We start from the raw sequence: 25,276 nt of genomic DNA, 5'->3' as shown, positions 1-25,276 counted from the left end.
CCATGAAATACAGTGGGAACAAATACATGTGCGTATAGACATCACAGTGCAAGTCCACATGCTGAATTAGGGAGCAGGTCTAAGAATCTTTTGCTTCAAAAAAGTAAAACACAAGACTTCACTGCTTGAGTTAAAAAACTGCCTCCTTTAACCATTACTACTAGAAAGCAGTGATGATACATATGCTGACTAACTAGTATATTAACTGTCACTAATGATCGAAATTCATAGTCACTGCAAATATGTCAGTATTAAAAAAGGTAAAACATAAATATTTACAAGTAACATTGCACCAGTGTTCTGGATTTAGTATTGAATCAAATAAAGTCTGTTAAATCAGTTATGAACAATGTCCAGAAGTTAAGTATATTGATGATTTTACCTGCATTAATCAGGTCTGGATCTACCTCATTTTCAAGTGGATAAGGACCCTGATAACAAAACACAGTCTCAATATTTATTGACGATCCAGAATAATACAATATTTTCCTTTATTAATTCTAATGTTTGTGACTCAGAATAAATACATCATACATTTGGATTTTTCTGTGTCGTACACCACTTTTATTTAGCATGTGCACTGAAACGTACACTAGTCCATGAACAAACAATGTATGGTAACGACATTGCTGAAGGCTATTATTAAATGTATATAGTTTTCCTTGAAGCTACAGAATTTCTTAAAATCACAGGCATCCAGGTTCAATTTAGCAAAACATCACTAGTAAAATATGCATACATAGTATGTTAGTTTAAAATTATGTCTGATGTCACAACTAAAAACCTCTTATAGAGCTTGATCCTGCAAGGTGCTGAGCATTCTGGCACCAATCCAGCAAAGCCCTTTACAAAGGTACATGCTTAGCTTTAAGCCTGTAATCAGTCCCATAACTCCAATGAGACTACTGACATATCTCTCAAGTAAGTATATGCTTTAAATACCTTCCTGGGCTTAAGCAAGAATGCTCAGCCCCTTGCAACTTGGCAGCTCTTTGAGCTCAAAGTATAAACAGCTTGTGCAAAAAACAACAAATCAATTTAAGTGCATTATATAAGCCTTCACTGACTACTTACCAAGCCCAGGACTCCATTTTCACTCTGCAGGTGAACTGAAATGTCTGGACTGATGAAGTTGCTGGCCAACAGTGGAATTCCTATACCCAGATTAGCTGAAGCAAATTGGTTAAGGTACAACTAGAATATAATTACCATAAATGAGTAAATTAACAAAATTATATTTGTGCTGTGATCAGACCCCCCTTTTTCTACAAACTGTTCAGCTTTTCATATATATGCCTCAAAAGTTATGCTGAATTATTTTGTTATTTGGACTGCTCAGTTGCCTTCCAGATGCTAACCCATTAATATAACTGTCCAAGCAAGCTTCATTTAATACAGATGGTGCTTACAATTTTCAAGAAGTATCAATTAATCACTTGACTGCCAATGAACATTCCAGTCATACCCAGGTAGAACATCTCCTACTCCATGCCTTAACATTCCGTCTATTTCAATAGGATGTTAATATAATGACAGAACCATAGGTGCTGTAGTGGACAGTGAAGATGGTAACAAACTTGTGCCAGGAGTAACAGCTGCGACTTCTGTTTTATCACAGTAAATCCCATTTCTTTAACCTACAATATAGTTGGAGGATACCGTACATGCCGTCTTCAAACTCTAAAGCTGCTCGTCTGATGATCCTCTCTCGCACACTGTCTCCTTCCTTCTTTTGTTTGGCTTTTGAGTCTTCAGGCTTTCGGATGGATAATCGCTACAAAGTAAGACATTGTCAAAAACAAACTGTGGTGTTAAGATTCCTGTTCTGCCAGACATGAAAGTCAGGCTCATGGGCTCAGTGAGACTTTATACAAAAGTCTTTTAGAATATTATAGGGATGAAACCAGTTGGGGTCTAAAGGAAGTACTGCAAAAAAACCAAACAACAAACAAAAAAAATGAATTTAACAACGAATGAAATCCTTTCTATATGCATTTTTTCAATAGCCTACAGAACTTATTAGACAATATTATCTCTGCAATGGAATTTGATAGCTTGGCTTTACTATTCTATAAAAGTTATAATGGCTTTAAATTCTATAAACCTCTTTCCACAAGGGATGGTTTGCTGTCAAGAACAGCACTATTCTTTTGAGAAAGTGTCTGTCAAAAACATATTTTCTGCAATTTTTTCTTTTACCTTTTTCCATATTTCAAGACAGTAGGTTTGTGTGGGCAGAAGGGATTTTCTCTGATGGAACAGAGGCCTTTAGTGGGAACATAGTTGTTAAATAAAATCCATGTTTAAATTAAAACATTTATTTTGAATGTACTGTAATTTAATTTCATTTTAAAGAAGCTTTCTTTTTAACCCATGGCTGCTTCCCCTACAATGTGGAGCATTTCATTGCTGTCTTTGAATCCCAAACTCATTATTTCACTTAATGCAGAAAATGAAAGTTTTCACAGATTGGCTCCTGCCTTTTGTTGAAGGATTCTTCCCTGGAAAAAGGAATGCATGGTGCACCAAGGGCATTCCCGCTAGAGGGGTCAGGTCTGAATCCAATTAGGCAGAAGCAAAGATCTAAAGACAGTAAATGTATGACAACCTAGCTTCTATTTATTCCTCTCTTCCTCCTGCTCCCCCCCACCAACAAAAATGGTATAGGAGTATGACTGTCATTTCTGTAACATGATTAGAATAACAACATACTTTCCTTTTCCCAGCACTCTAAATCTGGTTTATATGGGAATCCTTTCCAGATGCTCCACTGGAGTAATATGCCTGATCCAATTTATGGTCAAAATGTAGTAAGTAAGGCTGGCAGAGCCAGCTCCTACACCAACCACTGTCCACACTGCCAGTCAAGGTGGCATGTTGGGACGAGGAGGGACCATGATATAGAAGGGGTAGGGTGGAGTGCCATGCCTCAAATTTTATTTTATAGGCTCTGTGTAAGACAGTAAATTAATAACTTTGCAATTTCATTGCTATATTTCTATTTGATGAGATGCATCACTGCTAGGATTATAAAACTCAATGGACCAAATTTATCCCTGCTGCGACTCTACTGTATATCATATAAAAACTTTTTAAAAGGTGATAAAAAAAATGAGGTAAGTGGTATGACATGAGGTTTTGTTGTTAAAGTTCTGGCTTAAACTCCTGGTCCTAGGAGGAACCCCACTGAAGCGGGCAAATCAGCGAAGAAAGCCAAGCAGTATTTGTATGTAGGTGCTATACTGGAAAGAAGGGGCAAGCCCCTGAAGCCAAACTGCAATGACAACAGCATTTTAATCAAAGTAAAATCAATCCATTTAGAGAAAGACAAACGCTTGTGAGTGGATGTAATAGACCTTGTCTTAAAAGGAGGGAACGGGGTATTAACTGCTGTCTAATACAAAGTGTCCATAGACTAAGAGCTTTGACACATCTGACTCCAATCAGATAGCTAGTGACAGACCACGTTTGTGCAGAATAAACTGGTGGCAAAGCAAGCTGTGATTTATCATTCTGCTTGAGGTGCACAAGGAGGTTTACCCCAGGGAGAATTTACTCAAGTAAAGGGCCTTATGGCCTTCCAGGCCTTTGTGATTTTATGGTGGTCACAGAAATTTGATTTATAGCAAAACAGTCTCAGGAGAACAATAGTCTACTAACAAGAAATCAACGTAGGCTTTTTTCCCTTCATATTTCCCACTCCCACCAAAATAACCAACAAATATAGCCAAAAATGTTATTTCTGACTGCAAAGAAATATTACAGGTGTGTCAAAACATATAGCAAGGTTGCTGGCCCATGACATTTCTAAGTGTTCTTCCAGAGAGCTGTCATGCCACATAGTTGAACCCAGAGACATTGCTCCTGGGAGGGACATCACAGAACCAAAGCAGGGACAATTTCCTCCAGCTTGGTTCTAAGTGTAGCAATGAAATAGCTGCTTTCTTCGTGGTCAGCTAAAATGCTACCAACATGTTCATTAATTTTGTAAACAGATACTGACAATTAAAGGCCTTCCAGTTCTGTAGAGGAATGCAATTAAGTAACAGTTTCTGTTAAAAACGAAAACACACACACCTCCAGGATACTCTGCCACATAAATATGAATATAGGGCCAGTCTGTACCACCTGCATAGCACTAAGGGACTGGAACTGGCTCTAGCTGCCAAACCTCTCAGTGGGAGTTAACTCTCACCTGCAGTAAAGCTGGAGGAGCTGGCTCCTATGCCAACTACTGTCCATGCTGCCAGTCAAGGTGGCATGTTGGGATGAGGCGGGGTCATGATATAGAAGGGGTAGGGTGGAGAGCCACGACTCAGATTTTAAGCTGGTATAAGGTTCCTTAGGGACCATAACCAGCTACCCTAAATTAGGCAAGCCCAGGGGCTCCTCTAACTTATGCTGTGATTGGAACCCGTTATTGAAGCTTGACAACTGGGGATTTATAACCATTCCCTCCTCCACCCCCATCTCCTGCAGAAGCTGGAACTTGACACAGTATAGAATCCATCTCATAATATTTTATCATGGCTACAGTTTATGGTCGAGCAGAAATTCTGCAATTTATAAAATTTACTCTGGGTCAACACACATAGCGGCTAAGAAGACGAACTACTTACTTCAATTCTCTTTTCATATTTCTCTCCCTTTATGAGACGATGGACATAGATCTTTGGAATGTGAATATCTTCCGGGGCAAATGATCCTATATCAACAATTTCTTCTACCTGCAGAGAAGAAAAGGAAGAGTGAATATACTTTATTGAACCAGTATATTCTCTCAAGACATGAAAGATTTATGAGAGATTGAGTATCTGGAAGTTTCATTGCTAAAAGTAGAGCAGCTCAAATCTACCCAAGAAGAGGCAGAGAGTGGGCCAAAATAGTGGAATGACCTCAAAATAAGTGTGTCTAAAATTGCATGCCTACCTCTTACACACAGAGGGAACTCCAACATTTTTGTGTAAAGGAAATTTCCACATGCATTTCTGAATAATTATATTTCTAGCTGCCCAGTTTGCACATACAAATATCTCCTGCACACCCACATGAGAATTCTTTGCACATACAAAATAATAAGCACAAAATGGAGAAAAAGAAAATTTTGATAGCAAAAAGGGTATAAAATGAAAATGTACAATTTTAGGTATATAAATCTGAAGATCAGGTTCAGACCACTTTGAAAGTACTTCAAGATGTGCTGTTCTGTAGGAAGTCACTAGAATGCATGGCTGTACAAAACAAGTCTGAATATTTACTATTACATGCTGTAGTTAAAGAAAAGTTAAATTTCAAGTTCTAAGAAAGTAGTTGAATTGATCAAATGTACCTTTGGCACAAAATTTATATCTGTCTACTCCATGTACTTTAAACATGGCCTCTCTGGAGCACATTTTCATACTTTGAATGGAATTCTTAAGTAATCTAATTGTCACTACAATTATTCATAGAATTTCAGGGAGAGATTATCTCACATTCATTATATTCAGTGTTCTCAGTCAGTTACATTTGCATAGTGTTTTCAATGCATGTATACAGGCACAACGTTATAATGTCAAGTAATGCAATGTTCGTGATACTAGATATTCTGTATTCAAAAGGAAATGAAATCATATCAGAGCTAGTTTCCCGAGAACACATTACAATAGCAACATTAAGCTCAATATGAAGATATCTAAAATAAGCCTAAGGATTCCTAAACAATAAAGGCTTATGCAACAGGATATATCAAGGGAGTTACATCATTTACCCAATCTCTATGATGAATAAATCTCAGAGCACTGTCATCGCAAATGAAGAAACATTAAAGTACTTTAAATCCAGGTTAACATGCATAGTTCTCAGATGAAAACAAATCCAAGTGCTGTATCTGTTGTCTCTGTAAAATCTCATCAATAATAAATTTCATATGGCATCTGCCATACAACCTTTACCCTAATATTCCTTATAGTCTGCCAATAAAAGGCTAAACAAGCTAATAATAAAAAATAGCAAAGGGAAAGAGAAAATAAAAAGGTATAGACAAGGGAAGGAAGGTATGTTTTCAGATGATCTTTAATTCTTTTCAAAGGCCTGATGAGACAGGAAAACATAAGACTGTTTATATAGCAAGAGCTCTAGGGGAAAAAGGTTCTGGCACAAACAGTAGCAAAACTGTGTGAAGTGACCAGTGCAAGACATTTAGAGGGAGCAATGATAAGAGCAGAGGAAGAAAAGTTCTATAAGGTAGGGTGGGGGCAAGTCAATTTACTGTTTGAAAAATAAAAAGATTTTATCAGGAACAAAATGGTGCAACAGAATCCATGCATTATTTTGCTAAATGATTGGTCACATTGTCATCTATATTATGAGATGGCAGAATACCTCTGCGATCAAAAATAGGATAAGGTGGAAAAATCCTGAAGAACACAGATGAAGATTCTCTGTCAGAACAGCAGCTACTGTAAGAATCCTGGAACAAAATCAAAAAGGAGGAAAAGCAGAAGAGAATTGCACAGAGTTCAATGTAACTATACATAAAACAGATCGTCTGCTATCATCTAGAATCTAAGTCCCATTTTTTCTAACTAGTATTTGTCTTTACTTACTAGGTGAAAAAGCAGGCCCAAGAAATATTAATCGATATTGATTCAAACTCTATTATAAAAGGGCTGCTTTTATTTCCTCTTATTAAAGGTTAGAATTATTGAACCAAATTTTTTTGTTGGCATAACTCTCTTGACTTCAATGGAGTTATGCTAACAGAGAATGTGATCCATTGTATTCTTCTTCCTCAGAAGACTGAAAATAAAGTGATTTCTCTAGATATACCATCTATTGTTCTCTCTTTCCTTCCCCCACCATCCCCCTTATTATTTGGCATTTATTTTTATCCCATATTTCTTTTGATGCAGCACAAGCATCATCAAACATCATTTATTTTATGTATGTATTGCCATAAATATGTCGCTGGTAGACAATAAAATGCACATATTTGCCCTGAAGAACTTAAGATCAAAGACGCCATTTCTTCAAATTGATTCATCCATAGATTCATGCCCATGCTTGTGTTTCTTTGTGAGTCTAGCCCTCAAATATCTACATTAGCCATTTTCTTAAAACTTCCCATTAGTGCAAGCAATGACAGCACAAATGTAGACTAGCTGCCAGTTTTTCAACCATCATGCCATCTAACCACTCAGAGCAGGCTAAGATGATACTACAGTTTATTTTAAGGCTTTACTTCATCAGATATTAGAAATCACAGGAAGCTAAGAGGTTATCAATCTTAGCTATACAGTAAAATCTGAGGAGTAACTCCAATCCTGAAGATGGCAGATGGGCTTGATCCATTTTAGGAAGCCTTCAATTTGTGGTTTAAAGACCCTAAAATTGGGACATTATATTATCTCCTTTCTGTTAAACAGGCATCTTTGTGCCTGTTAGATATGACCACACAGACCACTGCTTGGGTTCAGATTGAACAAGAATTGGAATAATCTGTCTCCCTTTCAGGCACTGTAGGATCAAATTATTATAGATTTGATGGCGCCAGAGTGCCCACAATAAAAGCTGTGAGATAAGCTTGGTTAAAACTTGGCTAGAAAGTTCTGCTTCCATTGATTCTTCCAGGCACAGGCAGTCCTATGGAGCAATCCCATCCTTAAACTCAGTGGCAAAACCATGATGTGGAGGGTTTAGTGGACAGAGGAATGATGACTGTGTCACAGCTAACTAACAATCACAAATTTAAACCATCTGTAGATCTTCAGCAACAATTTGTCTTGCCCTTCTCCAAAGCATGAATGTATCTCCAGTTAAAGCATTTACTCACTAATATATTTGGACTGAGTATATTGGAAGCTCCAGAACCTCAAAAAAATTATTATTTTGGAGGACATTTCTGGCATTTACTCAACCAGATGGTATCCTTTTATGATTTGCTAGGCCAAAAAACTCTGCCAAAGATTGATAAATTTAAAGTTGCTTGAAACAGAGATTTGGATACACAGCTATCTCCGACCCAATGGAGTATAATTGTATCTTATGTTAAAAAAAGTACTATAGACGTGAGGCTATGGCTTATTTATCAAAAGACTTTTTTTTTTTCAAATATACTTGTCTCCGCACAGGCTAACACTAATGGGCCTAATACATGCTGACCACTGTTGGAAATTAACTCCCTTGGTGCTACATTATCTCATACAATTTATGACTGTTCCTGTATCAACAATTCCTGGTATGACATGGGTCAAGGGACCAATTTTGTATTGGATACTAACTTGGAGTCCTCCCATGTAAGTTTAATTTTTGGATATATATTCCTGATACCTAGAGATTACCTGGTAACAAAGAGGCGGAGTTCCCATGTGCAACTTTGGTCTTTAAAAAAATAATCCTGCAAAAATGGAAAAGGTGATGCCCACCAAATATTGATTCGAGGCTCAGTGTTATGGCTGACCATGCCAATAATAAATGACTGGCACATTCACAGAAAGGAAGTGCCCAAAAAGTTCAAAACAATTTGGGCTGCCTTTTTAGAGGCCTATGATTCACATTGACCCTAAAGATAGATATGTTGTGTCCATTTACTTTGTGTGTTATGATGAATCTGGTATTTCGTTATATTTGTTGTATTTGAAAAAAATTAATAATAGGGCTGTCAAGCGATTAAAACAATCACGATTAATTGTGATTAATTGCACTGAAATAATAATAGAATACCATTTATTTAGATATTTTTGGATGTTTTCTAAATTTTTACATATGTTGATTTCAATTACCACACAGAATACAAAGTGTATAGTGGTCACTGTATTTTTTATTGCAATTATTTGTCTGTAAAAAACAAAAAAAAAAGTATTTTTCAATTCACCTCATACAAGTACAGTAATGCAATCTCTATCATGGAAGTTGAACTTACAAATGTAGAATTATGTACAAAATATAACAGGATACAAAAATAAAACAATGTAAAACTTTAGAGCCAACAAGTCCACTCAGTCCCACTTCTTGTTCAGCCAATTGCTCAGATAAACAAGTTTGTTTATATTTACAGGAGATAATGCTGCCAGCTTCTTATTTACAATGTCACCTGAAAGTGAGAACAGGTGTTCGCATGGCACTTTTATAGCCAGCATTGCAAGGCATTTACATGCCAGATATGCTAAACATTTTTATGCCCCTTCATGCTTTGGCCACCACTCCAGAGGACATGCTTCCAAGCTGACGACGCTCGTTAAAATAATAACGTGTTAATTAAATTTTGACTGAACTCCTTGAGGGAGAATAGTATGTCTTCTGCTCTGTTTTACCCACATTCTCCCATGTATTTCATATTATAGCAGTCTTGGAGGATGACCCAGCACATCACCAAATCATATATTAAATTAATATATTTGAAAATGTAAAAAAAGTCCAAAAATAGTTAATAAATTTCAATTGGTATTCTATGGTTTAACAGTGTGATTAATCATGATTAACATTTTTAAATCCCACCATTTTTTGAGTTAATCACTAAAGCAGCAAGATTACCCATTGTTCACAACTAATGGCAAAATCCTAAATTCTGTTTAACTGCATGTGTGCCCAAGGTTATAAAGTCTGTTTCCTGAAGTGACTCAGCAATGATTGTGGGACAAATCACAACAATAACTAAAGCCAGAGTATCATTTTCTTCGACATGTTCAGTTGTATTTTTGTTACTTTATTTCAGTTTTTAACAAGGGAATTTCAGTTCTTCCCCTGAAAGCGTAGCCACAGCAACCCCAGAATTTCTGCAGGCCTCCAGTGATGGAGATACACTATAGCTGAAGGGAACACTGGGATGTGTAGTCCTGACACTGCTGAAGTTTGTAAGACACTGAATAAGATATTTCATTGTAAATTGGCAACCCAATTTTACAAGCAACATCCACTCACGCCAAGTCATTTTATAAAAAACAGCCTTCAAAACTGAGTATGCCCACTGTATCCTAATCTTGCTGTCTAATTAGTGGGTTCAAGATGTGTAAAGCCTTTTCAAAAGTTGGAGTTCAAAAAAACAACACCCATAAACACACTCATTTGCAGCAGAAACCAGAGCAGGTTGTTGGTTTGTTTTTTTGTTTGTTTTTTAAATGCTTAACACAAAAGCAACCCAGGCATTTTTAAAATACTTGTCTTATTAAATCCACTTTTTACTCTAAATTGTGGTTTTGGTTTGTTTAAAGACTACCCTGAAATCTTTCAATTAATCACAGAAAAGATACAAAGAGACCATGAGGGGCCTAAGTAGCATAAGATGTTACACTTGGCCAGATGTAAAAAAACCCCCAAAACCCAACAGTAGCATAAAGAATAAAATAAAAACTTTAGAATGTAGAGAGACAGTCTCATTAAAGAATTTCTTCAACTTGCTCTACGAGAAGACAGGACTAGTAGTAACATTCTAAAAAAAATCCTGAATTGTAAAGCATTTAATTCTGACTCCTGCCAAACTCCCATTCAAGCCAGTGACAGTCAGTCGGTCCATGGCTGGCCGGAATGAGAAGGGTGTTTAAAAATAAACAAACACCAAAAAAGCAATCAACTATTGAGTAATCATCACTTAAATATTTGGCTCAGCATCACATGCTAGTTGGCGCATACCTTAACTCCATAAGAAATAAAACTGTTGCTATGTGAATATGTGTATGTGAAAAGTGCAGTGAAACAGATACATGTTCACCTTTATTAGCCAACTTTCGATCTTAAGAGACCACCACAGAATACAGACAAATGTAATTCATATAATTCTGTTCCAACTTCATTAGCTTCTGATGAAGCTTCAAACTTCATATAGCTACAGATTTTGGTTGGCTCTTTGGGTGATTATTTAAAGTAGGTTTCAATGTATACAAAACAAAACAATAACTAAACATTAAAAGACTATTAAGGTTGCAAAGTCAAACACTCAGAAGTTGGAAATGCCAGAATTAAGGTCCCCGTATAACACTATGATACATTATGATATAGTCTTTAATCATATGACTACATACGGTTTTGTTCCACAAGAACCCTGACTCATTCTACTTGGGTGTTCCAACTTTGTGACTTCTAATCTTCTCTTAATGTCATTTTTTGGATGCAGTATCCTGAATTTTTAAAAAAGCCAATAGAACAATATGACGTGTCATGTCATATGATACCATATTGATCACCATATGGCTCATCAGCAGAAAGACTGTGAGCTTTAGATCTATAGCACAGCCCTTTACCACTAGACCTGAGTAACAGGTTGCAGTGATATGTTGTTATTGTCTACATGGATGAGCCACTGAGTGGGAAAAGTGAAGAGATATGATCACAGAATCATAGAACTGCAAGGATCCTCGAGAGGTCACCTAGTCCAGTCCCCTGCACTCAAGGCAGGACTAAGTATTGTCTAGACCATCCCTGACAGGTTTTGTCCAACCTGCTCCTAAAAATCCTCAATGATGGAGATTCCACAACCTCCCTAGGCAATTTATTCCAGTGCTAAACCACTCTTGACAGTTAGGAAGTTGTTCCTAATGTCCAACCTAAACTGCCCTTGCTGCAATTTAAGCACATTGCTTCTTGTCCTATACTCAGAGGTTAAGGAGAACAATTTTTCTCCCTCTTCTTTGTAACAACATTTTATATGTTTGAAAACTGTTATGTCCCCTCTCAGTCTTCTTTTCTCCAGACTAAACAAACCCGATTTTTTCAATCTTCCCTCATAGGTCATGTTTTCTAGACCTTTAATCGTTTTTGTTGCTCTTCTCTGGACTTTCTCTAATTTGTCCACATCTTTCCTGAAATGTGGCGCCCAGAACTGGACACAATACTCCAGGTAAGGCCTAATCAGCATGGAGTAGAGAGGAAGAATTACTTCTTGTGTCTTGCTTACAATACTCCTGCTAATACCTCCCAGAATGATGTTTGCTTTTTTTGCAATAGCATTACACTGTTGACTCCTATTTGCTTGTGATCCACTCTGACCCCCAGATCCTTTTCCACAGTACTCCTTCCTAGGCAGTCATTTTCCATTTTGTACGTGTGCAACTGATTGGTCCTTCCTAAGTGGAGTACTTTGCATTTATCCTTACTGAACTTCATCCTATTTACTTCACAGCATTTATCCGGTTTGCACTTGCAACCTCTCCCAGCTTGGTATCTCCTGCAAGCTTTATAAATGGACTCTCTATGCCATTATCTAAATCATTGATGAAGATATTGAACAGAACCAGACCCAGAATCAATCCCTGTGGGAACTCACTCGTTATGCCCTACCAACATGAGTGTGAACCACTGATAACTCTCTGGGAATGATTTGCAACCAGTTTTGCACCTTATAGTAGCTCCATCCAGGTTGTATTTCCTTAATTTGTTTTTTAAAAGGACATGCGAGGCAGTATCAAAACCCTTACTGAAGTCAAGATATACCACATCTACCACTTCCCCCCTATCCACAAGGCTTGTTACCCTGTCAAAGGTGTCAGTGGGTTTCACAGCTAGCCATGAGAGGAATGTTGAGACTGAGGACTTCAGGGTTCAATTCTAGGTTCTGCACGGGAATATTCTCCAGTGGTTAAAAACTCTTTCCCTTGATTTGTCCCTGATAAGACCAATCCCTTCTGCCCTTATTCCCTCAAGCTATCCCTGTCCCAGCCTCCTCCGCCACTACTCCATAGCTCCTGTTTCAGTCTTTTTGTCTCCCTTCCTCCCCAGCTGCTACCTCAGACCAAGTCCACACTATAGACTCCTGCTGGTATAGCTACATTGGCTGGGGAGTAAAGTGGTGGCTGACTGATTTAGTTGTGTTAGCATAAACCCCTAATGTAGACACAGCTATCCTGACAAAGCTGCTCTTTTATTGCTTTAGCTTGTTTCACGAATGCAAGGAGCTTTTACATATCGGCACAATGTGCAACTTTATCAGGACAGTTTTGTCTACACTGGCAGCATTTTGATGGTATAGTATACTGGTATTCCTGGCAAAGCGCTTCAAGTGTAGACAGGCCTCAGTTTCCCCTCCACTATTTCTGTGCATTCCAGTCAGACTACTTCCTTCTCCATGATGTATGGGTGCCAGCCCAGGAGAGCACAGAGAGCACAGCAGAGACAAATTACCTGCCTTCACATTTCATGCCTGGTGCCAAAGCAACTCCTGGCAGCCAGGAGGAGCAACTGCAGGGAAAGTTTTGTTTAGCCCCTGCAGCTACAGGACAGAACATACTCAGCTGCTTTGTGCAAATGGCCCACATGCAGTCAAGTCAGTAAGTAAGACCTTTGCGTGAATGCAGCCTGTTCAGTGCAGACATATGTCTGGATAACTTTGCTGCCAGCTACAGACAGCTCTATACCAAGCATGTGGGAACTGTAATTTTCAGGACTTTATTACTTGTCCAAATTGCGGCACATCCCTGATACCAAGCCAGCTTCACTGCTAAATTTCAAGTCCCTGATTCAAAGTATGGAGGCATTAAATAGTCCTATGAATTTAATGTGGACAAAATTCTAAACTCATTCTTGGAAACGGCTGAACTGTTTTTGCTAAAACTGTTTTGTAAAACAAAAAATCAGCCTGAGGCCTACTCCAAGCATGGAATATTTCAGTCTGAGCCATTACAGTTTGGCAAAATTATAAGCAACTGAAAAGTGGTCTTATAATGGAAAAGATTAGTAACCCAAGAATCAAGAAACCATAGGTGCTGCTATCAGCTCTGCCTATAACCACATAATAAAATAACATGTATTATATATAAACTGAAGTTTAAGTTTTTTCTTACATTTGCAAAACTACATTATGAACAAAAAATCAGAAATTTTCACTATTAGTGATTAGCACAGATAAGTTACTCCTTTAAATCAACTGAATTACCTGTGTAAAGACTATAGGAATGGGTCCTAAGTATGTTCAAATATGTGCCAGAAAACAGAATGATAAAAGATAGTTATTGTGTTTCTTGCTTAGCTTACTTTTTTTGTCTGGGTTTAATTATGTTTTTTCTACTCCAAAATTTTCTTTCAGTTCCATAAATGAGAGATTGTTACAAAATTCAGTAACAGACCAATTCTACTTATAGACCATAAGCAACAAACCCTCAAGTGATATGGAGTTGTACTCTAGCAATAAAAAAGAATGATTACTTTATAATCTTTCAAAAACCAAGCTTTATGGATACAAATCACAGATGAACCTAGTCTGGGTGTAATCAGTTATGATTTAAAACATGTACTCAACTACACACTGTGAAAATGTATTATTTTGAGACATTTTTCTTAGGAAACTCAGTTGGACATTAATCCTGTCACTGGAAATTGGAATAGAATTGGCCATTTCTTGCTAATTATAGAGCAAACAAGTTTGAAAAATTACTTTTTGGGTTGCATCAAGTAGTTATTTTGAAAATAAACCCAGACACAGAAAACCAATGTTGAAATAGAATCCAAGGAAAAAGAAGCAGCATTAATCTTCTCTGCAAATAGACTCCACAGTAAGTGACGCTATGAACATCTCCTGATTAAGTTATCAGAACACAGCCACATATTTCAACTCCTTATACTCCTAAATACGGTTGCTCATTAACGTAGATCCCACTGGAGAAATAGCCTTTAACTTGCAAATAAAGTTCTATGTTGTAAAAAAGAACTCTGCCCCACTATTAATTTTCAAACTATACTAAAATCAGAGGACTTTGAGCTGATTAGACTGTAAAATAAATAAAGCTGCTAATGATTAAAATGCATCAAGCACTTAAATTATCACAAATATTGGGAAAAATGAGCTTTTAGCTCAGTGAAAGCAACATTTCTCCTAACTGAAATCATGGAAAAGACAAATCAAAATGGATTGAAATTTTATCACCTTTGCACAGGCCATACATTAAAAAGAGACATGATTTAACCAAAGATGAGAGTTTAGGCATCATTCTACAAATACATTAGAAGCAAGAGAAAGATCAAGGACAGCGTATGCCTGATACTCAGGGTGCCTGGGATATATTAGCAGGAGTGCTGAAAGCAAGACACGAGAAGTCATTCTTCTGCTCTAGTCCATGCTGATTAGGCCTCAACTAGAGTATTGTGTCTGGATCTAGGCGTCACATTTCAGAAATAAAAAAAAGTGGAAAACATCCAGAGAAGAGGAACAAAAATGATTAAAGGTCTAGAAAACATGACCTATGAGGGAAGATTGAAAACAATTGGTTTTGTTAAGTCTGGAGAAGAGAAGACTGAGAAGGGCCACAAAAACAGTTTTAAAGTGCATCAAAGGTTGTTACAAGAAGTATGGAGAAAAATTGTTCTCCTTAACCTCTGAGGATAGGACAAGACGCAATGGGCTTAAATTGCAGCAAGGGCAGTTTAGATTGGACATTAGGAAAAATTTTCTGTGAGGCTGGTTAAGCAACTGGAATAAATTGTCTAGGGACGCTGTGAAATCTCCATCATTGGAGATTTTTAAGAGCGTGTTAGACAAACACCTGTCAGGGATGGCCTAGATAATACTTAGTCCTGACAAGAGGTCAGGGGACTGGACCAGATGACCTCTCAAGGTCCCTTCCAGTCCTATAAGTCGATGACTTCATTTCTTGACATTAAACAAATGTTTAGAAACACTACAGGAAGAGGCTGAGATTTTTCACAAAACCTCAATCTCTTAGGCTGCTTTGGAAACCCTCAAAGGAAAGCTCCAGCTGATTCAAGAAATACAACCAATTAGTGACCTAACTATGATGAACTTCTGGAATATGACATGGTAATTGTAATGTTACTTATTTTAAACCTTTCAGAAGAAAAAAAAATTAAGCATTTGCCAACTTTTACTGAAAGAGACAGAATGCATATGAATGTTGTATGGTGATTTCTGTGTGTTAGTCACTCGTCTTCTTCATTTATATGTTGATGTATTATTTAAAATCTATCAATATTTGCATTTTTCAGAAATTGAATAGCTCGTACAGCTGATACATCATTGATCAAATGAATGGTCTTACTACGTTCTTAAAAGTAATATTTTATATTAAAACAAACATTCTTCCACTGACATGCACAGTAAGAAAGAAGATAGCCGGAATTATTTTTCAAGGTGGGAGCTTAAAAGAAAAACAAATTGGGGTGGAGTGAGGGAAAGAAAGGCTGAAACAGTTTCTCAGGGTTCATGACTGAACTGATGAATCAAATAGTAACAATGGAATATTACTAGCAAATATTAAGAAAATGGAAAGTTCATAATGTATCAAAATTCTGTTTCCTGCATGTCGTCAGAGGAGGAGGAGGAAAGCAACAACAACCCATAGGGAAAAATGACAGGAGTCAGGTGTTGTGATAAGCTCACAGCACAAAGACACAGTAGCCAGCGCTGAAACTGACTTTAAAATATCTCTCTATTTAAAGAAGGAAGTTTTGTTTACTTGAATCTAATAGAGAAACTCTATATCCCTTTCGCCTGCAGTAAATGTGAAAAAATATCTTTAGAACACGACATTCAACAAGTCATATAACAAGTAAGAACTCTAATGTTCTGCTCATACAAAGTTTTTCTACTTTGTCTCTATTTTAGTTCTATGGGAAATAACAGCTGAAGCAAACCATGCTCTTGCTGTCAGGATTTAGTACTGCTAAGTACATCTGCTAGACTGCCTTTAAAAAAAAAATTATGATACAATAAATATATTGCAGGTGTCACTGCTCTTTCAGTCTAAATTACTAAAAAAGAAATGTAGCTCCTACAGAAATCTTTAGTTTCTTTCAGTACCTTTTGCTTTTATTGTAGTCTGGAAAGTCTAGACAAGGAGAGCAGCTAACGTCATATGTCTCCCCTTTACTGTCAGTGTGCTGGCATGCATCTAAAGTAGATGGAAGTCAGTTGGCCCAAATCCACCTTCAGGGCCCAAAGAAGAGCTCTGTGTAGCTCAAAAGTGCATCTCTCTCACCAACAGAAGTTGACCCAATAAACCACCTCCCCCACCTTGGCTTTCCAATATCCTGGGAGCGACCTGGCTACAACACCACTGCGTATCTCCTTTCATAGGCATGTGCTAGTGCTGTTCATTTAAATATGTCTCCAGCAGCAAGAATGTGGGTACAAGAGACCCCAGCCTAATCTACTTCTGGCACAAAACACAAACCTCTCCCCACAAACCAGCTGATATTCAAGGTGTTTATTGTGGAGTCTTTTCCTCTCCAGTTTGGTCAGTCTGTCTAAGGTTTCAGATTTTTTTTCCACAGCTCTCAACAATCTTTAGCTAGCCACAGTATGATTCTCTCCAGAGTACATCTCACCTCAGTGCAAAAAATTATTACAAATCCTATAGTGTCAAGAGTCTGCTACTTGTCTCAGCTGGTAAGTTTTTTCTAGACAGTAGGTTATTGAAGAAAGTAAAAAATTGTCATGTATTCTATAGTTGGTGGGTTGCTCATTAGCACACCTCAGTGAATGGAAATGACAGAGCCAAGCAGAAGGGAGAAATGTGAACAGGTTCATTTTAATAGATGTGAAAGTAGCAGGTTGAACTACTGGCCAGTTGATGTCTTTCTTCAGTTTGCAGGGGCTAGGACTGACAGAAAGTCATCAAATACAATACAAAAGGCCAAAATTTCAGCCTATCCTAATCAGGCCTCCATTTTTTCATGCCATCAGTTCTGTTGGAGTAAATTATTGTGGGCATAATTTTGTACCTGCAATTATTTTAGTATGAAGTTTAGAGTACTAAGGAAGGAACAATCAGTTTCACACATACAGAATGGGAAGAGACTGTCTAGGAAGGAGTATGGCAGAAAGAGATCTAGGGGTCTATGAGTCAACAGTGTGATACTGTTGCAAAAAAAGCAAACGTGATTCTTGGATGCATTAACAGGTGTGTTGTAAACAAGACACGAGAAGTCATTCTTCCGCTCTACTCTGCGCTGGTTAGGCCTCAACTGGAGTATTGTGTCCTGTTCTGGGCACCCGCATTTCAAGAAAGATGTGGAGAAACTGGAAAGCAACAAGAATGATTAAAGGTCTTGAGAACATGACCTATAAAGGAAGGCTGAAAGAATTAGGTTTATTTAGTTTGGAAAAGAGAAGACTGAGAGGGGACATGATAGCAGTTTTCAGGTATCTAAAAGGGTGTCATCAGGAGGAGGGAGAAAACTTGTTCACCTTGGCCTCTAATGATAGAACAAGAAGCAATGGGCTTAAACTGCAGCAAGGGAAATTTAGGTTGGACATTAGGAAAAAGTTCTAACTGTCAGGGTAGATAAACAGTGGAATAAATTGCCTAGGGAGGTTGTGGAATCTCCATCTCTAGAGATAGTTAAGAGTAGATTAGATAAATGTCTATCAGGGATGGTCTAGACAGTATTTGGTCCTGCCATGAGGGCAGGGGCCTGGACTCGATGATCTCTCAAGGTCCCTTCCAGTCCTAGAGTCTATGAATCTATGAATCACTTAAACACCTAAGTACCTGCTGTGCTTGTCATTTCATTTGGATCTCTTGGTGCTCAGGAACTCTGAAAAATCAGCCACTTTGAGAGTCTAGCATTAGGCACCCAAGTCTGAAAAGATCAGTTGCTGTTTCCAGATTCTGTGTGTACTAAACATACTACAAAAATTGAAAATGTAGGTGTGCAAATTACACTTGTCAGAGACAGAGCATTTGTAACATGCCACTAAAAAAACCAAAACAAAGCAAACAAAAAAACCCCCTACCTCTAGTCTTTGCTTTTCATTTCTTCAATAAAATAAAATAAAGGAATGATAGCCAATACATTTAAGCTATTGTATGTTAGCCCGGCTAAAAAACAAAAACAAAACAAAAAACTGGGATATGGCTTGATTGTTCTTGGGTCAATGAATTGTTAAACAACTTCTTGTAAAGTGGATGTCTCTCAGTGATTTAATCATAGAAAGTGAACAAAGCAACCCAATATTTGATTCAGAGAAACATATCCAGGATTGAAAAAAGCACAATTTCACATTTGGAAGGTGCAGATTTCTCACAGACACACTCAATGTGGGCTTGGGAAATATAGTGGTAGATAGTATTTATTTGAAAATAATGTACAAAATGTCCATCCAGTGGGGTGGATAGAAAAAGAGGAAAGTGAATGGCCTCCTTTCACCTGGGAATATTACTGTGTTTCTACAGTCTCCTACAACAGCAGTAAATAGTCTCACTTCAGAAATCCATGATACAAAGCCAAGATGTCCTTAATATTCGAATCCTCTATTCCTTCCTAAACTGTCATTTTCCTCACTCAGTAATTAGGTTTTCAAAACATTTTTAAGTGAAGGTGGAGAGACAGAAAGATTAAAACGTAAATGAGATAAGTGCTTATATATTTTAAAATGCTATGCAACGTCTCATAAAATAGTTACTTGGCTGCTGCTTTTCAAACCTTAATATTCTGCCCATCTGAGATTTTGTTTGTTTTGTTTCATGCCCAAATGCAGTAGTCCATACTATGGACAAATGGTCTGTAGGATTTCAACCCTGAATGCCGCACCTTTCTCAATTTATACTGGGAAACTGCACTGGAAAATACAAAAGTTATCATTTATTTTGTCCCCTCATTACTTTAACAGAAGGGAGCTGATTTAAACCAAAATAGGTTAAGAAACGCTAGGAATGAGTGATCCCTGAAAGCACCTTGTACATTTCTTCCTGGACCATAGTTCTTCGTAATATGTGGTTTTATGATGCAGAGACTGGTGGACTACTGACTACTGCATCTTGCTCCCCCTGCCCTGCTTGTTTGTAACGGTCATCGCTTCATATGTACATGTTCGCACAAACAACGAAATGGTGAATTACAAATATTTCAAAAATCTTTCCCATTTTCAGTGTCTTCCTATAAAAACCACCAGGTCTTTTGGCTCATGCACAGCATTGGTAGATTATGGTAATATATACGATTTAAAGTCAATTGTGTAAATGAGATGTCAGTTCAATTCCCAAGAACAACTGAAATTAGCTTTATAAATAATTAATAATTATAGACTCGTCATCATTATGCACGCCATATTTTGGACTGCAGAATTGTTTTGACCAGTGTGTATTGATCACCCAGAACTTTCCTGTGTAACTACTTTTTCAGAACCATATTAGATCTTGGGAAGTACACTATAGGACTCTCAGGGCTCTTTTTCCTTAGAAGACTGTGTTCACTAAATCTGCATATGGATCCCAAAATTAAACATCTGGAGCTTAATGCTCAGAAAGCTCAGACTCGGTTCAAAAGGAATCAATTAAAAAAAATCAAAACACATATGGAGAAACAAAACAAAAACTTTGAACTCCATTGTCACGTCACACACAAATGAGTCTCACTGAGAGATAGCCAGAAAGGATTTGATTCACTATGAATTTTAACACTTCATATCAAAACATTCAGTGCCCCAGCTGTGAAGTGCTAAATTGGACTCCTGTATTTAAAGGTTACCTTTAAAGAGAGACTGGTTGATTATACCAAACAACAAAAAACCCTGAATTTCACTACTTCCCCCCACCCTGCCACTGCAGATTAGAAGCATGTTAAATAAGGTCGCTCTGAAAAATTTATGATTCTAAAGTTCAATTGTTTTAATCTGTAGATAGATTTACTTTATTCATTACATGGTAATTTAGGCTTTAGGAACATGGCACTAGGGGCCAGGAATTTTGATTCTAGGAAGTGAGTCTACTCATGTGAGAATAGTTATATTTGTGCATAAGCTTTTTGCAGTACTGGGTCATAAAATAATTTTTTCATCTCTCACTATTAACAATAAAAGCAATGCCATGGTTTGGTACAGACAATATGATATAAATGACTTACTTCAATCAGTTTGTTTCTGTCCCTCAGTGCAATGTGGTTCACTGTACCTGAGATAATAGAGCTCACTGACGTAGGTGGATTGTTGTTCCTAAGCAACCGGAGAAACTATGCAGGGTTTAATGATTTTTATTTAATGCATTTTTATAAGAAGAACACTACCTTTTTTGTATTGTGATGTTTTAGATGGAAATGCTGTTTACTCTGGAAGCTATATTTAGCAATTCTGCCACAAAACAAACAAAAAGAATTGAGTACTCTGATCTTAGATATTCAGACAGCTAGTTTATAAACATTTTAAATACACCATCTATTATTATTTATATTATGATAGTGAAGGCCCTAGTATGGATTGGGGCCCCATTGTGCCGAGTATTATAAAAAGAAAGAAACAATATAGTTATCCCTTCAGGGCAGGGATAATCTGAACACGTAGAGAAGAAAATATTGATATCATTTCTGTGCATATAAATCCTTTGCTGCCAACTCATTCCTGATAAACTTTACTGGCACTGTCAACTAACATTACAATCTATATATTACAATTAACCTTTAAGATCAAATAATAATAATAATAATAATAATAATAGCAGCAAGGTTTTCAAGAGTGGAAGCCTAAAATTAGGCTCCTACATCAATATTTGGGAACCTGCCCAATTTTCAGAAGCACCAAGAACCTCCTTAGAAGAGAAGAAAATTTTGGCCTGGAAGCACTAAAACAAAAACTTCATATAAAAACATTAAAAGCTAAAAGAAGAGAAAATGGGAATTGGAGAATGTGGGCCAGATCCTCTGGTGGTGTAAACAGGCAGATGTCTACTGACTTCACTGGAGCTATTCTAATTTACACCAGCTGAGAGTCTGGCCCAGTATTTATAATGATAACTAAATGTGAGAAGTTTCCAACCTCAGTGCATTTTAACACTCTGAGGCTTCTAATTCAAACACTCTTATTATTCATATTACCACAGTGGCAAGGAGCCTCAGTCATGAGCCAGAACCCCATTGCGGGAGGTGCTGTACAAACACAGAACAAAAAGATTGTTCCTGCCTCAAGGACCTTACAATCTAGTATAAAACAAGAGAGACAACAGTTGTTGAAAGACGAGGGAGGAAATGATGAGACAATAATAGTCAGCATGATAGGCTATGGTCTTTGCATAGCACCAGCACAGCCACCGTAGACATCCTGGCAAACAAAGAGCTCTGAGGAGGAATCTGAAATCAGAGAGCGCTTTGCGGATGTTTACACGGAGTTCCTCCAAAGCATGAGGGCCAGCACAGGGGAAAGCACAAAGTGATAGTTTGAAAATTTAATACATGGAGGACAGAGGCTGATATTGTGAGTCAATCAAAGGCAGGAACTGACATCTCAATAGTAAATGAGAGAGGTGATAGGCAAGGTGAACAGAGATAGGGTGGAGATAAGCTGCAAAGAGGTCTTGAAAGTGAAGACGTCTTACATTTGATATCATAGAGAAGGGAGAGCCAAAGGAGGGATTCAAAGAGAGATGATATGGTCAAAGCTACAGGCTAGAAGTATGAACTTTGCAGCAGTATTCTCAATGCATATGAGCAAGGCAAGATTGCATTTGTCAAGGCCAGAAAACAGAATGTTGCAGTAACTGAGACATGAGAAAAGAGAGTTTGGACAAGAGAGTTTTGGCTGTGTGTTTGGATAGGAAAGGCCATATTGCCACAATCCTCCTAAAAAGTACAGCTTAGAACCCTAGCTCAGTTAACAAACTCACAGGACAAACCCCAATCTTCTCTCTCATAATACACATGTACATATGGCATAGTATAGCCCACAACTGCTGATATACAAGTGTATGGCACAGAAACAGGTGAAGACGTTTTGTTTAATATCAAACTCACAAGTGAAAATCTCTAAGGCAAAGTCCATGTAGTTTCAACAGATACTGCATCAAAAGCATGAATGTCACATTATTATGGCAAAGGAATTTATCAACCCCAAAACAAAAAACCTAATGTGAGGAAGGGAGTTAAAATTCAGTCAGCAGAAAAGACCGAAACTGTTGAGAAGCAAGGACATAGTTTCTGTCAATACATGATAACTTAGTTCAGTTTATCAGTAAGAAAGAACAAAGCTTGTGACCATGGAAATAAACAGTTCAGCGAGGAAAACAGGATCAGGTCCAGACAAGCAAGCAGGCATATTTCAGTAGCACAAACGGCACTGACAATTGTGAACAATTGATAAGCTTATATGGTCAGTGCCTGCCCAATAACTTAGTTCTTAGTACAGAATAAACCCTCCCTTTACAGCCCACTGGATATTTGTAAGCACTCATCCCTACCCCCCACCCCGCCTCTTTCCCCCGCAAGGTAGTCATAGAAGTTTGATACAATTAGGATGACCTCTATATGTATGTACTGTTCTTATTTTTATCTTTGTTCAGGGTTCTCTCTTGACTTGTAACAATGTCTGTCTCTGTATATACATATAAGTGCAAATAAATTGATAAGAGAATGTATATAACTGGCCACTATAGCACCATATCTTTGAAGCTGCTTGTCAGTCTTCCCGGTACCGCCCTTCAGTATTGTCTGTGCTTGCCTGATTCTTCGGGAAAAGAATCTTTTTGCCTAACACTAACCACCAAGAAGTTTCATTAAAAATTTCCTAGTTTTCCATTGCAATTTCCAAAATTATCTCACCAGCTCTAGGTTTGACAAGCCACAAATTGGCCAAGTTTCACTCACAAACTTTGTGAACACATTAAAGACTGAATTCTGTTTCCAGTAAACCTTGTGGGGAATTAGATTTTGTAACAATGCGAGTTTCAGATGGCTTCGGGCTTGATTGGGAACATTCATAGTTTTGACAGCTGACTACTTCCACTCCACTCTAGCTGATATTCTCAGGACAGAAGGCACAAATTGCTGCAGAAGAGTAGGAATTCTTGAATAGAAGCATTTTACCTTGAATGCATGCTGCCGAACACAATCGACTAACATTGGTCTCAAGAAGTCAACACACTGTGGGGAAAGTGCTTTTAACTATGCACACAACTCTACTCCTCCACTTGCTGCCAGGGTGAACCTTTGAAAAGTTGACCCTCAAAAGGTATATGAAGAAAAAAAAAGGAAAGGGAAGCTCAGACAAGTCAGGGGTCTTGGTTTCAAAACATCCTTCAGGTAAAGACAAGTTTTGTTTGTGAATACAGCCATTTTATTGATGTGCAAAGGATAGATATTTCCATGCACGTGAGTGGGTGACAGGATCCCAGACTTTTTCATGTGGAAACTACCTTGAACATCAGGATCCAGCTGAGGGAGCTGGATCCTGATGGAGTCCAACTACAAGAGCCAGGTCTTCAGCCCAATAGCTCTTTTCTCCCTGCCAGTCTTCCTTCATTTGGCTCAATCTACCCCTTGACCTACTTCTATGGCACTGCAAGAGAGTTAGTTCTAAGATAAGCTCGCTCTCACAAAAATGCTCCATGCCTAACCACATCTTGACTTTCCTTTCCCATTTGCTGCCTGGTAACACAACAGCCAAGAACTTCCATCCAATAGTACTCTGATTGCGCCACAATCTACCTTCATAAAAGTAAATTTATATTCTCATAGTTGAGGAAAAAAGCTAGAATGCCAAACCCCTGCTACTCCATTCCCGTTCAACAATACAGCAAGTTCCTATCACAGAGGCATATGAAGAAGGGAAAATAAGGATAGGCCCTATGAGAGATGAAAGGAGGCAAGTCAGACGGTGTAAGAATAGGAAAAATAATAGTTATAGTCAAAAAGTCTTCCTCAAAATTTGGTATTGCCCATAACTTTATAACCAACACTAACATGAGTCCCCAGAGTTTGGAATTCCATCCAAGACAGTTTGGGGAATATATCTATGTCAACAATACGACTGGAATTTACATCATCCATTTGTAGCAAGGACATGGCACACAGCGAACAGATACCATTTGGGAAGTTGAAACAGGGTCATCAACAACTGAATAGCTCTACACTGGTAAAACAATGAGGTTGCTACTGATCAACCATTGTCTTTTAATGACACTTTGCACAGAAAAACCCACAGAGGTGTTGGAGCATGGGAAAATCACCAGAAGGAAAGACAGAGGAAAGTGTCTCAGCCTGTTTTTTAAAAGGAGATATGCCCTCTGAGCAAGGGGAACCATTTCATAGCCAGAAACAGAGAGAGAGGACTGGAGGAGTGGGGGAAAGACTCTCAGGAGTGGTGAGGATTCGGAGGAGTGTGCCCTGGAGACCTAGAGGCAGAGACAGTGCCTGGACTCTGCCCAGACCCAGCAGGATCCAAAGGTTGGGTCCCATTAGAACAGCCTGGTGATGATCTGTTAGAGGGACTTGACCTGAATGTAACACCATCATTTGCCTTTTAGATGCCCACTAAGCTATGCGACTCTCTAGATCTATAAAACTGGGGAAATGATCCTGACCTCCCTCATAAAGTTCTTTGAGATCTACTGATGAAATGTGCTATCGGACCTTAGTATTACTGTGCATGCAC

At 37.9% G+C, this 25,276-nt stretch overlaps 1 protein-coding gene across 1 annotated transcript in view; it reads right to left on the bottom strand.

Moving 5' to 3' along the window:
* Nucleotides 1–25,276, bottom strand: part of OXCT1 (3-oxoacid CoA-transferase 1) — a 146,215-nt gene that overhangs the window by 64,486 nt on the left and 56,453 nt on the right. The window contains exons 8-11 of the mRNA XM_030565871.1: nucleotides 4,620–4,727; nucleotides 1,660–1,774; nucleotides 1,075–1,169; nucleotides 383–431 (exon numbers count right to left, since the gene is read on the bottom strand). Coding sequence (XP_030421731.1) covers nucleotides 383–431; nucleotides 1,075–1,169; nucleotides 1,660–1,774; nucleotides 4,620–4,727 — 367 coding nt within the window. The remainder of the gene's footprint in view (nucleotides 1–382; nucleotides 432–1,074; nucleotides 1,170–1,659; nucleotides 1,775–4,619; nucleotides 4,728–25,276) is intronic.

This window comes from Gopherus evgoodei, chromosome 6 (genome assembly GCF_007399415.2).
Source record: "Gopherus evgoodei ecotype Sinaloan lineage chromosome 6, rGopEvg1_v1.p, whole genome shotgun sequence".
Lineage (NCBI taxonomy): Eukaryota > Metazoa > Chordata > Testudines > Testudinidae > Gopherus > Gopherus evgoodei.
This window is presented reverse-complemented; position numbering and strand designations above follow the sequence as displayed.